The sequence below is a fragment of the Schistocerca serialis genome, chromosome 2 (assembly GCF_023864345.2).
Source record: "Schistocerca serialis cubense isolate TAMUIC-IGC-003099 chromosome 2, iqSchSeri2.2, whole genome shotgun sequence".
In the NCBI taxonomy this organism is placed as follows: Eukaryota; Metazoa; Arthropoda; class Insecta; order Orthoptera; family Acrididae; genus Schistocerca; species Schistocerca serialis.
Window position 1 is genome coordinate 402,099,031 of NC_064639.1, and position 18,073 is coordinate 402,117,103.

General features: G+C 43.6%; 1 protein-coding gene across 1 annotated transcript in view; it reads left to right on the top strand.

The window, feature by feature from the left end:
- Window positions 1–18,073, top strand: part of LOC126457239 (protein nessun dorma-like) — a 179,987-nt gene that overhangs the window by 25,203 nt on the left and 136,711 nt on the right. Inside the window, exon 2 of the mRNA XM_050093383.1 lies at window positions 5,043–5,218. Coding sequence (XP_049949340.1) covers window positions 5,043–5,218 — 176 coding nt within the window. The remainder of the gene's footprint in view (window positions 1–5,042; window positions 5,219–18,073) is intronic.

Below are 18,073 nucleotides of genomic sequence, written 5' to 3' on the forward strand. Positions count from 1 at the left end.
GGCTAACTACTGTCTGCATAGTTAAGAAAAGCTGGTGCTAGAGTGGAATATCCGCATGCCACAGGCTGTGAAACAGCCATTGAACACAAGTATGTTGTGCCAGAGGGAGAGCAATTATATTTTTGGCCTTATTTTAGGAGTGACCATTCACTATGGCAGGTACTTGGTTGGTTATCATGCAGACATAAACTGGTGTGCAGCAATTGCAGCCGGGTTTGTATATGACAGGGCTGCTTGCATAGTTAGCCCTGCCTCTGATGGGATAGCATAAGCCTATGACAGGAATTTGACAAGTTTTGCATCTGGATCTTCCACAGGACTAGGACCCCTGTGGCAAGGATTTGGGAATAGGAGTATGTTGTGTAGGTTGGGTGGACTATGGATTACCACTTTACCATTGGTGAGAGGGAGCTTGCTTAGGATGTCCCAAGATTTAGGCACGATTATAGACAATCAAAGCCCTGGCTAAGGATATGGTTATTTTTTCCAGTTGTGGTGGTATTGGGTGACGAGGGGAGTGCTCCCACGTAACTGATTCTTGGAGATGGTGGAACCTGAACCAGATAAAGGGTTTGGGGTTTTGGAAGACCAGGAACGTTTTCTCTAGATGACTCATAAAAAGATTGTCATAGGAGGGTGCTAAGCCGTGCCACAGGTTTGTTTATATACCTGCTCCTCAAAGGAGAAGTAGTTGTGTGTGACGATATAGTTGGTAATGTTTATGAGGGATGAGGTATTGGGTTTAGAAACTTCAGGACATCTACATCTACACGGATACTCTGCAAATCATATTTAAGTGCCTAGCAGAGGGTTCATCGAACCACCTTCACAATTTTCTATTATTCCAGTCTCGTATAGTGCGCGGAAAGAATGAACACCTATATCTTCCCGTATGAGCTCTGATTTCCCTTATTTTATTGTGGTGATTGTTCCGCCCTATGTAGGTCGGTGTCGACAAAATATTTTCGCATTCGGAGGAGAAAGTTGGTGATTGGAATTTTGTGAGAAGAATCCGTCGCAACAAAAAATGCCTTTCTTTTAATGATTGACAGCCCAAATCCTGTATCATTTCTGTGACACTCTCTCCCATATTTCGCAATAATACAAAACATGCTGCCTTTCTTTGAACTTTTTCGATGTACTCCATCAGTCCTACCTGGTAATGATCCGACACCACGCAGCAGTATTCTAAAAGAGGACGGACAAGCGTAGTGTAAGTAGTCTCTTTCGTGGGTCTGTTACATTTTCTAAGTGTCCTGCCAATAAAACACAGCCTTTGCTTAGCCTTCCCCACAACATTTTCTATGTGTTCTTTCCAATTTAAGTTGTTTGTAATTGTAATACCTAGGTATTTAGTTGAATTTACAGCTTTTAGATTAGACTGATTTATCGTGTAACCAAAGTTTAACAAGTTCCTTTTAGCACTCATGTGGATGACCTCACACTTTTCGTTATTTAGGACCAACTGCCACTTTTCGCACCATTCAGATATTTTTTTCTAAATCGTTTTGCAGTTAGTTTTGATCTTCTGATGACTTTATTAGTCGATAAACGACAGCGCCATCTGCAAACAACTGAAGATGGCTGCTCAGATTGTCTCCCAAATCGTTTATATAGATAAGTAACAGCAAAGGGCCTATAACACTGCCTTGGGGAACAACTGAAATCACTTCTGTTTTACTCGATGACTTTCCCTCACTTACTATGAACTGTGACCTCTCTGACAGGAAATCGCAAATCCAGTCACATAACTGAGACGATATTCCATAAGCACTCAAATTTTACTAAGAGTCGCTTGTGTGGTACAATGTCAAAAGCCTTCCGGAAAACCAGGAATATGGAATCGATCTGAAATCCCTTTTCAATAGCACTCAGCACATTGGGAGACGTAGAGTTCGATAGCAGCAAGGCCATGTACATGAAGGATGTTGGTGAATAAGGAGGTGGCATCAACAGTGACAAGTAGGGATAGGGTCGATTGAAGGAAATAGGTTATTATTTTGGGCAGTTGGTTGTAGGTGTTGGTCAACAAGGGCGGAAGTTCAGTCAGTAGGAGTACAATAACCAGCTAAGTGGTGGCTCAGGTTTGTTGGGTTTGTAAATTTTTGGCAGTGTGTAGACGGTGGGTGTGTGGGATGTTGTTAAGGTGAGGCGAGGGATGAATTCAGAGGAGTAATTCCTAAGGATTACAGAAGGGATTGGAGGGTATGTTGGTTTTCTGGGATGGGATCACTATGGCAAAGCTTATAGGTGGAGGAATCAAACCGTTCTGTCAGCTAGATACCCGGATCAGCCAGAACATTATGACCACCGATATACTACCAAAATAAACCTGTCCAGGTGACAGCAATATCACCTGGTGAAGAATGACTGTATTAGTCAGCCACATGCATGTTGTATGTAACATCAGTGAACATGCTGTCCATGTGTAGAATGGGGAAGGCATGCGATCTATCTAAGTTTGACTGGGATAGATTGTGATGGCCTGAAGGCTCAGCATGAGCATTTCGGAAATTTGCTCAACTTGTCAGATGGTAGAGGAGTGTTGTGGTGAATGTCTTCAGTACATGGTGAAACCAAGGTGAGACCACATCTAGACATCGTGGCATTGGGTGACCATCCTCCATTACAGATGTCAGACCTTGTAGGCTGGGCAGAATGGTAAAACAGGACAGGCGGAGAATTGTGGCGGAACTAACATCAGACTAAAATGTTGTGCTGAGTGCAAATGTGTCTGAAAACACAGTGCATTGAACACTCCTAACAAGGGCCTCTGTAGCAGACGACCCATACGTGTACCAATGTTAACACCCGTGCATGTGCCATTGTTAACAACATGACATCGGCAACTACAACTGAAATGGACACATGACCATAGGCGCTGTTGGTGCAGTGGTAGATTATTACATGATCTGATGACTCCTGATACCTTCCTCATTTTGCCAATGGCAGCATGCAAATCCATCGTCTACAATGGGAACAGCTCCTTTACAAGTATACTTCAGGACAGAGACATGCTGGCAGTGGCTCCATTATGCTCTGAGGAATATTCATGTGGGCATCCATGGGTCCAGTGGAGCTCATGCAAGGCATCATGATGGCCAGGAGTATCATATACTGGTTGCAGGCCTCGTGCACCCCTTAGTGACAATCATGTTTCTGGATGGCAGTGGCCTTTCTCAGCAAGATAATGCACTGTGTCACAAGGCCATAAGTGTGATGGAACACAGTGACAAGCTCCAGTTGATGTGCTGGCCCCCCAACTTGACAGTTCTGAACCCAGTCGATCACATCTGGGATGTGATCGAATGTGGCGTCAGAGCTCATCAGCCCCGTCCCCAGAATTTACGGGTATTACATGACTTGTGTGGACAAGGGTGGTACCAACTCCACCCGTCAAACTACCAAGGCCTCACTGCTTCTATACCACGACACATCACTGCTGTTATCCGTGCCAAGGATGGACACACTGACCCACTGGTAGGTGGTCATAATGTTCTGGCAGATCAGTATATATAGAATGGCTTTATAAAGGAAAGAAACTTGAAGGTAATATTATGGAAAGGAAATGCAAGTGGCATATGAAAATGAGATGGACTGACGCAATACTGCAGGAATTTATCAGAGCACTGAAAGACCTTTGTTGAAACAATGCAAGTGATGTACTCAACATTCTGTGAGAATTGTTAAGATCTTTGGAAGAACCGACCATAATAGAACTGTTCTACCCGGTGTGTGGGATATATGATACACCAAAAATGCCACCAGACATTTAAAAAAATGTAATAATACAATACCTATGAAGCCAGGTGATGAAAGGTGTATTAATGGAGTGTCACTGTGAGATGTAATGGCTGCAAAATACGGACACCAGTTACCTGCAGAAGAACAATTTGACTGATATAATCCAACCTGGGGGTGATCTGACTGTGTTCCGAAGAAATGTAAGAACGACTGAGGCAATACTGAACCTACAACTAATTTTAGAAGATAGATTGAAGAAAGGGAAACTTGCAGTATTTACCTGCTTCAAATGTAAATAAATTTTCTTCGCATGCAACTTGATTGTTTTAGCTACAGTTGTACTAGTGCTGAAACTGATAATCTTTGCCAATTTTCAACTCAAAATGAATATGAAGTGTTTCTTCTTTCAGCAACACCGTATAGTGTATACCAATGTACAATCACTTTTTGTATTACAGCATTGATTAACAGAGAATGTTGGTTTAATGTACAGTTTGAGATTGGACATTAGAAACCTACATTAGGCGAATGACATTTTTCATAATTCCTACGACATCTTATATTCCGTTGTGTCGTCCCTCAACATAGTTACGGCGCATGCATTTACACAGTGGTGTGCCGCGCTACTCCATACTGGGACACCAACTCATGGAGGTTATACAAGGCTAACTCAGGTACTGCAACTTGTAATACTGTGATCGCCATCCCACCTCAAAGACGTCCATCATCCGTCCATATATGTGTCACATGAAAACTGGAAACTTAAAACTAATGAATAAATCATTCATACATAAACTGAGTCGATACTTCTCCACTGGAATATATTAAGTGAGAGCAAACATGATGTGTAATCATGTGGTAACAATATAATTACGATAACATTATTTGGATAGATAAAAAAATTTACTCACCAAGCTGCAGCAGAACACAAACATAAAAGACTATTGTGATTGGGAAGCTTTCGAAGCCAGTGGCTCCTCCTTCAGGCAGAAGGGTTGAAGGGGAAGGAAGAAGGGTGAAGGAAAAGGATTTGAGAAGGAAAGACTGATTTCTGGGGACTGCATCGGATGAGATTTGAAGACCTGGGGCTGTGAAGGTGGAAGACAGGGTAATTTGCAAGACAGAGATTACTACTAAAACGTTGTGCACAAGTTAATCAGAGTGAATAATTTTAATTTCAGTATAATTACAAGTATGATATCTAAATGTGTCTGTGACCAGTTGATTTGTTTACTTCTGGTGTGTTTCTTCATCTTTTACCTTTCAATTAAATGTTAATAATAAATTCTGTTACTCAGGTATTGGGAGTTGACTGCACAGAACTTTCAGCTGTAATTGAGGTGAATGCTGTTCAAGACGATATCCATTTGCCACTGTATCACAGAGTTCCATTGATTCACCTGTACCCAACAAAACAACAAAGAAAGAACTGTCTTAAAATAGAAGAAACAGCTGAATGTTTGGACCAGTTGAGGTATATCTATTATTACATCCGCAGTTATTTTAGCAGTAATTCTAGTTGTCATAATATCAGATGTAACAGTTTTTGGCGCCGAGCCCATGCTGCTGTGGTGTGAATTTTGTAGTTCTTGGAACAAAAATAACTAGAAAGAAACCATTCACTATTAATTTTGTATCCAACTCACAGAAGGTAGTAGGAGCCATGAAACAAATTGTCATTGGGAGTTGTACTATGTCTATTGTGCCAGATAATGCAAATCTGGACGTCCAAAACACTAGATAGTACTACCTGGCATTAAATCAACATTAAAGTCTCCACAAACAATGTTCCTTCAGTTACATCTGTAAAACCATATTAAACTGTCTCCAGCTGCTTTGTGGAGTGTGAGATAGTTCCTACTGGTGGCAGAAGCTTGTTTGTTTCCTGAACCACTCTTGGTAGAGCACTCGTAGTTGTTAAACACAAAATTTATTAGCCTAAAGGGCCTGGTTTTTACTGCATTTTTTCCATTCATATCCACTCCTTTTGGATTCCTACTGACTCTATTGTAGTACTATATTAGCCTGTATTCATCAAAATGAATCTATCTAGTTTCAGTGGTTTCCTTGTAATGTTCTGATATGCCCAACACATCTAATGACAATCCACCTACATTTCATTTTGCTGCATGGATGTGAGAAGTTTATCATATTTATTAATAAAACTTCTGATGTTTGATAGAAGATACTAAATTTGTTTTATTTTGTATTTGTTCAGCATCCATGTCAGGATACTTGTATAGGATTTCTCAAGAAAATGTACAGAACATACAAGATTTGCCCGTGAGACACTATGCTCATCACCATACTCATATAACTGAATATTAAGTACTAATAAAATTAAAATAACTGTGGTAGAAGATTTGTTAAGACTTCAACATAGGAAACAAAATTTATACCTAGTTGTTGTGCCCAACTACATTCACGTAAACTTCATCTATGTCTTTGTGTAAACTGCTGTATTGATACATAGTGATGAATGTCTGCAACACTAGATTGAGAACATGTAAGTATTATAGATTTTTAGCTGTGTCTGATGTTAATACGTTCATCAGTGAATGGGGAAAAAAATTGTTTCCTGATCGGGAGTAGCCGCTATGTTGTTCTGAGAGATTTTTCTTGCACAACATTTTGGTACACATTTCCAAATGTAGTCCAAAGTATTACTCCATCATTTCATTTCTAGCATGTATTTAATTTCTTCTGCTTCAAAAAGGGAGTAAGTTTGGTTTAAATATTTTTGATTTCTTTTGTTATATATTTAGCAGATTTATTATTAACCTACAGCCCTACCAAAAATTGCTTTACCTTTTCCTTAAGTGATACTGTAAAAGAAGCTAATAGCTACTCTGAGCCATGGAGATATGTGGAAATACTGATGAATTGGTCAAATGCGCTGCCGTGGCTCATCATACCTCACTGCTTTGAATATAGCATCAGGTGTGGGTGTCTCTGTGTATTGTTCGTGATCTTTGTTGTGGGTACCCAAGGTAGAAAGAAAAGAAAAAGAATGGAAATGAGATGTAGCGAGATGGGCAGCTATACTCATCTGCTATGTTTTCTTCCTTCCAAAAATAAAAATAAATATATTTTTTTTTTTCCAAGTTTATTACATCTTAGATAGGACCATGGACATAATATGTCCTAGGGACATTAAAACTGGAGTTCCAGAATCAAGCCTAATTCAATTCAAATTTGTTATATGGTTCATTCTATTAGTTATTCTAAATCAGTTAGTTTGGCTAAAGACCACATCAGTTAAAAATATCAGCAATTTCAAGCTTTGTTTATAAATAAATGTGTACACAGTTACTGACTTCCTGATACAGCAGAGGAAAAAGCTGTAGAAATAAATAAAGTATTCATACAACAAGTGCTCAATATATATTAGCAAAACCTGCACCCATTTAATTCCAAAATAATTAATATCCTTGGGTAAAACAGTGTTACTGAAATGGAATGGCATATTTGTGCAAATAACCCAATATAACTAAATAGAAATTGTCACTGTGTCTGAAAGTTCATGTTTAAACAAATCTCCATCCTCTGTTCAGGTATTCAGAAATCTAAATTTTTGCTTGTAATTTCTGAAAAATCTGGAATAAATAAGTATTCAGTTTCAATTATTGTAAACTTAGAAAAGAACACACACACACACACACACACACATATATATATATATATATATATATATATATATATATATATATATATATATAAAAAAAAAACAAAGATGATTTGACTTACCAAATGAAAGTGCTGGCAGGTCGACAGACACACAAACGAACACAAACATACACACAAAATTCAAGCTTTCGCAACAAACGGTTGCCTCATCAGGAAAGAGGGAAGGAGAGGGAAAGACGAAAGGATGTGGGTTTTAAGGGAGAGGGTAAGGAGTCATTCCAATCCCGGGAGCGGAAAGACTTACCTTAGGGGGGAAAAAAGGACGGGTATACACTCGCACGCACACACATATCCATCCACACATATACAGACATATTTAAAGACCTGTGTAGGTGAAGGATTAGGTGGGTGAGGGCAATGGATTGTTCAGTTTGGAACTGGTATAGGGACTGATGGAAAGAAGGGTTGCAGCCAGAGATGGGAACTTTAAGTGTGAGGCCTTTGGGGGTTATGCCAAATGTCAGACAAGCCTGAAAAAATAAAATATGCGAGCGTAATCTGGCTAGGGTGAAGGCATGTTTGCGGAGGGAATGTAAATAAAACTTAATGGGGTCGTTGTGGGGGTGTTGTGAGGGTGACATGGTATTAGAAGGTGGAAAGTTTAACATGAGGTTGAAATGAAAATGAAAGATAAAAATATATGGGGAGAGATAAAGGTGAACTAGAAAGCAACTGGAGATCTTGTATGAAAAAAGGCGAAAAAGTGTTGGTTAAGTTGATCCTGTGGTGAACTTGGGTTGGTAGACAGCGATGTGCATAAAGGTTAGGTGGTTGTGTTGCCACTAAAACACGTTAAAGGACGGAGAAATTTGGGAAAATTTTGAAAAAATGTATTAAAAGGAGTGGTGTTGTGGTGAAAGATTACGAAAATGGGGCTAACAATTGTCTGGCGAAGAAATAATGACGTTAAAACCTGTGGGGAGCGGCTAAAATGATCAGTGATGTGCGAAAAACAGAAGTGGAAATAAAGTGAAAGTTATTAGAACTAGCCGAAATGGTTGTTTAATACGTGAAAGCAGCTGTTATTGAACTAGAAACGGTGGCTTTTATAGCAGCGGTAGTGTTGAAAGTGGAAAATAAAATTTTTCGGTTTATGGTTTGGAAGTGGGTTACGTATTATTGAGTATATATAGGCGGGATAAAATTGTATAGTAGATTACGGTAAAAAGGGGAAGATGAATACAAAGTGAGACTACTGGTAAAAACAGAAAGAGAAAATAAAGAGAAAAAGACGACAGGAAAGATTTCGAAATGCAACAGCGACAATAACAAACGTAATTGTTGGGTTCAAATTACTGATATGGTGTAGAGGAGTTGATCGAAGAATCAAAAGGCGTAATCACAAATGCCATTAAATACGCCAAAAATCTATTCCGCAATTTGAATCTCTTAACGTATACACCGCCTAGCTTGATCTCTGCCAGTTCCGTTGCAATTGGCGATGAGATATGTAACGCAATACAGGATCTCTTGGTCAAAAGACATACCATTATTAATGATGAATTGATAGATTTCACCGAAGTAGATGAATTGGGAGAATATGATGCGAACCACAAACAAAATGAATATTTGAAAAAATTAATAACTGAATATATCTTTATAATTTCGCACACCTTACACTGTTTGTTGGTATTCTTTGAAATAAAATTGAAAAATTCGTCGATTTTGAATAAAAGGTACACAAGCAGGATTCAAACCCAGTACCTCCAGCACAGTAGCCGTAAACCTTTATCGCTGCGCTATGCTTGCTTGCTTGAAATATATGTAATGTTACGGATATACAAGGTGTGCAATGAACTTAAAAATCGATTTTCTCAAAAACCAAGGCCCGTCACTAAAAAACCGGATAGCCAGGTACTCAGGGCAAGTGCTCTACAACATATTTGAAGCACATCGAAATCCGTGATTTACAGTATGGAGGATCCCCTTGTCAGCCTTGATATTTTTATCTCCTCCTGTAATGGTTCCACCTTCATTAACTCTTCGATCCTCTCATTTCTTAACCTGTCTATCTTTGTCACTCCAATTCTGTTTCTCAAGAATTTCATCTCACTAGCTTGTACTTTGCCTTTTTCTCTTTCTTTCGTAATCTAGGTTTCTGATGCATATGTCTGGATTGGGACATAGTATGACTGGTATATAACCTTTTTACTGATTTGGGATACATCCTTGCTCCATATCAGGCTTCTGACACTCTTCCAAAATGCTAATGCTTTTCTCCCTCGCTCGTTTATTTCTCTGTCGTTTTTTCCATCCTCCTGTATCAGGCTTCCTAGGTACTTGAAACTCTCCACTCTCCTCAATTGTTCCTTACCAATTGTTATTCCAGTTGTTCCTCTCTCCTTCTTTCTTGTTGTGATAATCATCTCACACTTACTTATAGTGAATTTCATCCCATATTCTTGTACTGTTCATTCCCATACATCCAACTGCTCTTGTACTTCCTCCACCTTATTCCCTCAAGTTATCAGATCATCTACAAACACCATAACTTTAATCTTCCTGTCACCAATTACTTGTGCTGCTGTACTCATTATATCATCCATCACTGCAATTGTAGTAACACGATTCACGTTTCCATCGCATTTCACCTAGTGTAGACCGGGAACTGTCTGCTAGACCTGCCCGATGTGAACTGACTGGGCCCGGCCCGTGCTGCCGGAGTAGTAGTAGTTGTTGTTGTTGTTGTTGTTATGCCGGCAGAGGTCACGTCCGAATTCTTGCCTGCCCTCTGGTGGACGGGACTCTACTTGCAGCAACTACCGTCCGTGACGCAGCGTGCCAATGTGCGCCTCCCGCGATCTTTCTGGTGGCTACAGCACTCCTCCTCCTTCGGGGGGTGCAGCCACTGTGATCCACTGCATCGGAAGGTGGAGCGTCGGGCCGGAGCGATGACCTCCACATCCATTGGATGGCCGGAGTCGAGGGGATCTGCCAGCCCTCGAGCCGGAACGTTCGAATACGGCTGGAAGTGACCCACACGAAGAGGCCCCCGTCGTCCCACAACCGGAGCCCGGGACAGAACGGGCGACAAGCTGTCGAACGCCGGGTCCTGTTCCACCTCGGGAGGGTCAAGACCCAGTGGCGGGGACGAAGGGGAAGGGATGACCCCAGGTGAACCAGCCTCCTGAGAAACCGGGCTTGTTAGGGGGGCCGGCTCTCGCTGTGGCATCTCGAACGATGGTGATGCCGGTGCTGGAGCTACTGGAGGCTGCCAAGGCTGAGAACCATCGCAGTGCGGCAGAGTCACAGCGGGGAGAGGAGGTAACGTCCCCTGTGAAACCAACACAGGTGCCGGCAGTGGGGAAGCCGGTGTCCGAGAGGTCGGAGGGTGGGTGCCCGAACGTGGACGTAGCTGATTTTGGTGACGACATACCACCCGGTCCCCCGCCTGCAAGGTATAGAGCCGGCGGCCATGTCGGCGCAGGACCACCGCTGGTATCCAATGTGGATTGCGACCAAACCCACGGGCCCAGACTGTTGTACCCAGTGGAAAGCCAGGCACTCCGTTTTGTGAAGACTGGCGAGGACCAGGCCGGAGGAGGTGCAGCAGAGTCCGAGGTTGACGCCCATGGAGGAGCTCTGCGGGGCTGCGTTCTCCCATTGGTGTGGTCCGGTATGCCGTCAAGAAAAACGTCAATGCTTCCTCCGCAGGAAATTCGTGCACATACTTTTTCATCTGCGTCTTAAATGTGCGCACCATGCGCTCGGCTTCCCCATTCGACTGTGGATGGAAGGGGGGAGAGCAAACGTGCCGAATACCGAAGCGCCTACAAAAATCCTGGAAGGTCTGCGAAATAAACTGCGGTCCATTGTCCGAGACAAGGGTGATTGGCAGACCTTCCACAGAAAAGATTTTTGCTAGTGCCTGGATTGCAACTTCTGAAGTGGTTGAGGAGCAGTGAACCACATATGGGAATCGGGAATAAGCATCAATGACAATGAGCCAAAAGCCATTGAGAAACGGGCCCGCAAAATCGATGTGAACACGTTCCCATGCTTGGGTTGCCGGCGACCATGAAGAGAACGCTGCCCTGAGAGATGCTTGTTGGCTCGCACACTGGGAACGGTGGCCACCAAGTGCTCAATTTCTCTGTCAATACCGGGCCAGTACACATGTCTGCGAGCCAAGGTTTTAGTACGGGAAACACCCCAGTGCCCCGCATGTAATAACGTGAGGACCTCCCTTCGTAAACCTGCAGGAACAACCACGCGAGGAGCGGTATCATCGGTAGCCAGAAGGAGAACTCTTTCCAAGACCGAGAGGCGGTCTCGTAGAAGAAAATAATTACGAAGAGGGTCCGAGGCCCGGCCCGGAGGGCGGGAAGACCACCCCTGCTGAATGAGGCGAACTACTTGCCGGAGAACCGGGTCAGCTGCTGTTTCCCTGGCGACTCGAGAACTAGTGATCGGGAAGCCATCAACCGCTTGGCGGGACGCCACATCCAAATGAAAACACATAATCTCCTCTCGATCGAACGTAGGATCCGGGCCCACCGGAAGACGGGAAAGAGCGTCGGCATTGGCATGCTGTCCTGTAGGGCGAAAATGAATGTCATAATGGTACTTAGAGAGGAACAAGGCCCAGCACTGTAGTCTGTGGGCCGCCCTATCCGGAATCTGAGAGGCGGGGCCAAATAACGATATTAACGGCTTATGGTCAGTGATTAACTGAAACTTCGTGCCATACAAGAAAGGGTGAAACTTGGTAACAGCGTAAACAATGGCCAAAGCCTTCTTTTCCACCTGTGAGTAATGGGCCTGCACGGGACTAAGTGTTTTAGACGCAAACGCCAGTGGTTGCTCAGAACCATCTGCGTTGCAATGGGCCAGGACCGCCCCCACCCCATACTGCGAAGCATCTGTAGCCAGGACCAACGGCTTATGGGGATCAAAAGTAGCCAAACAAGGGGCTGACGTGAGGAGGCCCTTCAACGACGTGAACGCTCGCTCGCATGCAGGCGACCATTCAAAAGGAACACCCTTGTGCAGAAGGCAGTACAGGGGGTGGGCTATAGTGGAAGCCCTGGGAATGAACCGGTGGTAATAGGCTATCTTGCCTAAAAAAGCTTGTAACTCTTTCAGCGAAGCGGGCCGAGGAAGGTTGACGATACCGTGGACCAAACTTCCTAGTGGCTGGATGCCGTGCCGAGATATGGTGTAGCCCACATACTCAATGGACGGTTGGAAGAAGGTTGACTTATTCAGGTTGCAACGCAACCCCACAGACCTGAATTTGAGAAAGAGGGTGCGAAGGTTGTGCAAGTGTTCCTTCGTGCTGCGGCCTGTGACAATTATGTCATCCATGTAATTAATACAATGAGGGATTGTCGACGTGACATGCTCAAGATAACGCTGGAATATCGCCGGGGCACTGGATATTCCAAAGGCCAACCGCTGGTATTGGTAAAGGCCAAACGGAGTGTTGACGACCGCCAGCCGTTTGGAGTCCTCATCAAGTGGTATCTGATGATAAGCCTCCGACAGATCGATTTTCGAAAAATATTGGCCTCCCGCCACAGCGGAGAACAATTCATCAGCACGAGGCAAAGGATAGGTGTCCACCACCAATTGTGAATTAATGGTGGCCTTGAAATCGCCACAAAGACGTAATTTTCCCGAGGGCTTCCTTACAATAACGACGGGCGAAGCTCACTCACTGGAAGAAATGGGAAGAACGACCCCTAGGGCTGTCAGGCGGTCTAGCTCTTCCTTGACCTGAGGGCGGAGAGCCAAGGGGATCTGCCTCGCGCGTAGAAAACGCGGGCGAGCCGACGCCTTCAACGTTAAGTCAGCTTCAAAATCTGAAACACGCCCCAGGCGCTCCTCAAAAATATCTGGAAAGTCTGAGATCAAAGATTCCAATGATTGATAGGGAACGCCTTCGGAGACCAACTGTATGGTGTCAGCGATAGAAAAACCGAAAGCTTGAAAGGCATCCAGGCCAAAAAGGTTAGCGGAGCTCGCATCACTGACAACAATAAAAGTAATAGGCCGAGTGACTGATTTGTAAGTCACGTCGGTAGTGAATTGACCCAACAGGGGAATGAACTGTTTACCATAACCGCGTACACGCCGGTAAACTGGCGCCAACGGGGGCGATCCAAGGTCGGAATAAGTTTGTGCATTCAACAACGAAACTGCCGCGCCCGTATCTACTTGCAGTTGTAACCGGCGCGATCGAACCGACACCTCGATAAAGAGTTTGCGTGCCGATGTGTCGGGAGCCTGGCCCGATGAAACTTCCTGAATGTCAACGTCCATGTCCGCTGTACCTGCTTCCTTCGATTCTTTTGAGGCTGAGCGGCAAACTTTAGCAATGTGACCTTTTTAATTACATTTGCGACAAACGGCCCAACGCTGGGGGCACTCTGACCGATCATGATGTATATAGCACGACGCACAGGACGGCAACAGGGGCCGGTGGCCGGAATTTTGTTTACGCGCCGTGCGGGAGAGGCCGTAACGGCCGGACTGTACCGCTCGCACGTCGTCGACCCCGGACACAGTGGACGCGGCCGCGCCGCCCTGAACCTCTGCGACGTCACACCACGCTTCCAGCTGTTGACCTGCTGCGTGAGAGACTTCATACGATTGAGCAATGGACAGGACTTCCTTGAGGGGAGGGTCTTCTAACTGCAGGGCCCGTTGCCGGACCTCCCTATCAGGGGCCAAACGAACAATGACGTCGCGTACCATAACGTAGGTATACGACTCTCGCGACTGCTCCGTGACAAAATGACACTTGCGACTAAGACCGTGCAGGGTAGCTGCCCACGCCCGGTAAGACTGATGGGGCTGTTTCTTGCATTGATAGAACTCGACCCTAGCCGCCACAACAGGCGGGCGGCGGCGATAATAAGAAGACAGCAAGGAACAATGCGTCAAAAGACAAGGACGAGGGTTCCTGCAACGGCGCTAGCTGCCGAAAAACGTGATACAGCGAGGGAGATATCCAAGACAAGAAGAGAGCACGACATACCTCCGCATCGGCAACATGAAACGCCTGGAAATGCTGCCGAAGGCGACGTTCATATGCGTCCCAATCCTCCGCCGTCTCGTCATATGGGGGAAAGGGAGGAGGGAACTGCACCGGAGCAGACGGCGTGGAGAGCAACGCCGGAAGCACTTGTTTCATGGTGGCCATGAGCTCCGTCTGCTGCGCAACCAAAACCCGCACCAAATCCTCCATGCCGTGGAGAAGCTGCGAAACCGGAACAACGACGCAACACGCGAAAGAACGACCCTACTCGTCGCCAAATTGTGTAGTAACACGATTCACGTTTCCGTCGCACTTCACCTAGTGTAGACTGGGAACTGTCTGCTAGACCTGCCCGATGTGAACTGACTGGGCCCGGCCCGTGCTGCCGGAGTAGTTGTTGTTGTTGTTGTTGTTGTTGCTGTTGTTGTTGTTGCTATGCCGGCAGAGGTCACGTCCGAATTCTCACGTGCCCTCTGGTGGACGGGACTCTACTTGCAGCAACTACCGTCCGTGACGCACCGTGCCAATGTGCGCCTCCCGCGATCTTTCTGGTGGCTACAGCAGCAATGAAGAGTAACGGTGAAAGTGCACTTCCTTCCCTCAAGCCATTCATCTGTTCAGTCCACACAGATCTCTCTCCTCCCACTTTCACACAGCTCACACTTTCATGGTACATTTCCCTTATGCTCCAAATAATCTGTTTTGCTACTCCTCTGTTCTCTGGGCTTTTCACACTTTGCTTCTACATACACTATCATATGCTTTTCCAATGTCCAGGAAGGTTATTAGTAGATATATTCCTTATTCATAGTGCTGTTCCTGCAGTTGTCTTCCAGCAAAAATTAGATCCACCGTGAACCTTCCTGTTCTGAAGCCGTGTTGCTCTCCTCTCATTCTTCCTTCCAATTTTGCCTGAATACGTGCTTCCAAAAATTTCTCAAGAATCTTTCCACAATCACTCATCAATGTTATCCACCGATAGTTCTAGCACTCTTTTTCTATTTCCCTTCTTAAAGATCAGGACAATTATTCCCTTCTTTCAGTCTTCTGGAATCATCTTCTGTCTCCACACAATTTTCATTACTCAATATAGCCAGTGTGTCCCCACCTCTCTTGCTGTTCTCACCATCTCTACACTCAGCTCATCCAGACCTGGTGACTTCCGTCCCTTCATCTTGCCCAATGCCTCTTCCACTTCTCCCCATGTAAGATCTTTTTCTATTTACTGTTCCTCCTATTTTTTCTCCTCGGCTTGTTCCTCCTCATCCAGGTCCCCATTCTGGTTCAGGACTTCTTCAAAAAAGCGAACATAGTGCGTGCGGTGTGTGTGTGTGTGTGTGTGTGTGTGTGTGTGTGTGTGTGTGTGACTGCCTTCATTACTTCATTGCGGGTGCACAACAGGGTCTGAACCTGTTTAGGGAATACAGGACTTGCTGCGAGGAAGTACGTGCATGGACAGTGGATGCTACTAGCATGTGACAAGTTGAGAATTCGGGTCTGACAGGAAGTGTGAGTAGATGGCTGAGGTGGTTAAAGCAGCTGCTAGCGTTAAGCAGGAGATCTGGGTTCCAGCCCCAATCCAACATAAATTGTCATCTCCTACCATCTATCTAAATTTTGTATTCCGTAGTTCATTCAGTAATTTAGTGACTTTTTTTTAGATAGTTAATTGGAATGTGGGTGTGTAATTATTCTCATGGACTGTGTCAAATTTCGGCAATGATTATCACCAACTCTGACATTAGAACTATGTCATGAAGAGTGTTGTTTTTCAAGACTGATACTGTGCCTATTGCATATTGTGATATGTGTATCTGCTTGGAAGGGCAGTGTAAGGAATGACTTATAGAGTAACTGTGTTAATGATTTACTTGTCTCAAGGGAACAGTTGTGATTGATTACATTATGGTTAAGTTACTGCATTCAGACAACATTCACTGAGTGCAGTATGTGGTTACTTGTTCATTGGTGCATAATTAGTTGAGTCTCGGACTGGCCATGAATAGTAGCTCATTCAGCATCCAACTGCAAGTAAAGCATTTGAACTGCAATTTTTTATGTGGACTAAATTTTTGACAGTAGATAGTTTCCACCACCAACTCTTCAGCCAGTTTTGACAGAGGCGCTGCTACTGAGGCTAACTTTGCAGAGAAAAACATACAAGCTGCTGGTGGCTGTATGACCTAGTTCCTGAATCCTAATTTGAAAATTTCTGTGACTGTGACATGCAGTCTCTCTGAGTTGAACGTGCACGGGACAATGCACATTAAATTGTCACATATTTTCAAATTGAGAAATGACTAACTGATGGAAATCACATATTTTTGTAGGATAGAATGAAATTCAGTGTTCGACACATTTGTCCATACAATCAAATCACCCTCTCACAATGTAAAAAACTGAAAAACAGAAATGAATAAATAAGAATAAATGTGTGCTTGCATTTTGTCGTCATCAGAATGAAATGGGAGCCTTAAATGCAACTTGATATTGCTCAGTAAGTACTTATTGGGGACAACATGAAAGGCAGAAGATTGACAACGATTGCAGCATGCTTTTTTAATGGTTAAAATAATTCTTACGATGAAATTTTTTTTTTTTTTTTAAATGCTGTTTTCCGAAGATTGTACAATGCCTTCAAAACCTATAAGTTCAAAATTATACAGAAGGTAGAGAATCCTAAGCTGAGCACATTTAGGTAGGTAACTAATGGTTGTAAATTAATATTTAACTTTTTATTTAAATGTTGTACACCTTACTTATTGCAACAATTTAGACACATAGCAAAATATCAAACTGAGCAATACAATCTAGAGGAAGTTCAGCACAGCAGTATCACACTGGATAATTTGTAGATAGAACTGAACTCCAGATTCATAATCATAGGCAACATTGCTTGCATTCATTGCAAGTCACTTCTCCACCAGTGCTCTCCACATTGTAACCTTTGAAATATGTGCGTCACAGCCAAGTTGACAGCTTCTCTAATCCAATGAGACCAATGACCTTGCTGTTTGGTCCCTTTCTCCAAACCAACCAACCAATTCTTCTGACACACACACACACACACACACACACACACACACACACACACACGTGACCACTGTCTCTGGCCCTAGCAGCCCGAGACAGTGTTTGTGTGTGTGTATGTGTGTACATGTACGTGTGTGCGTGAACTTTAAATTCTCAGTCAGCACATTACTTGCTGCACATGATTTTCAGCCTTATTCCAAGGGTGTCAGATGTTTCTCTTGTCTATTTCCCTGGAAATCATATTTTTCATCCTCATATGCTTTCCTATCATATTTTATTCTCGAAATATCCAGAATTTAATACCTGATTCAAAGGGAGCCATTTAGACTCTGCAGTAGCAGACAGATGCGATGTTTTACACGCAAAATAGCTTGACCTCTAAGAGATGAACTTTTCGACATGAGCAGCAGCTGCTCGTGAAATATTTCAATTTTATCTCAATTCACTAATTAAGTTTTTCTTAATTACCCTTATTACTTTCAAGTGATTAAACCCTTTTTTTTTTTTTTGCAAAACTAGACACCATGCTGGTCAGTTTGATAACACATTTGTCCATTGCGACTGTTCCTTTGGCTATGAAAATTTAGACAAAAACCCATTGTGTAATTTAAAGGAAACCTTGTTTTC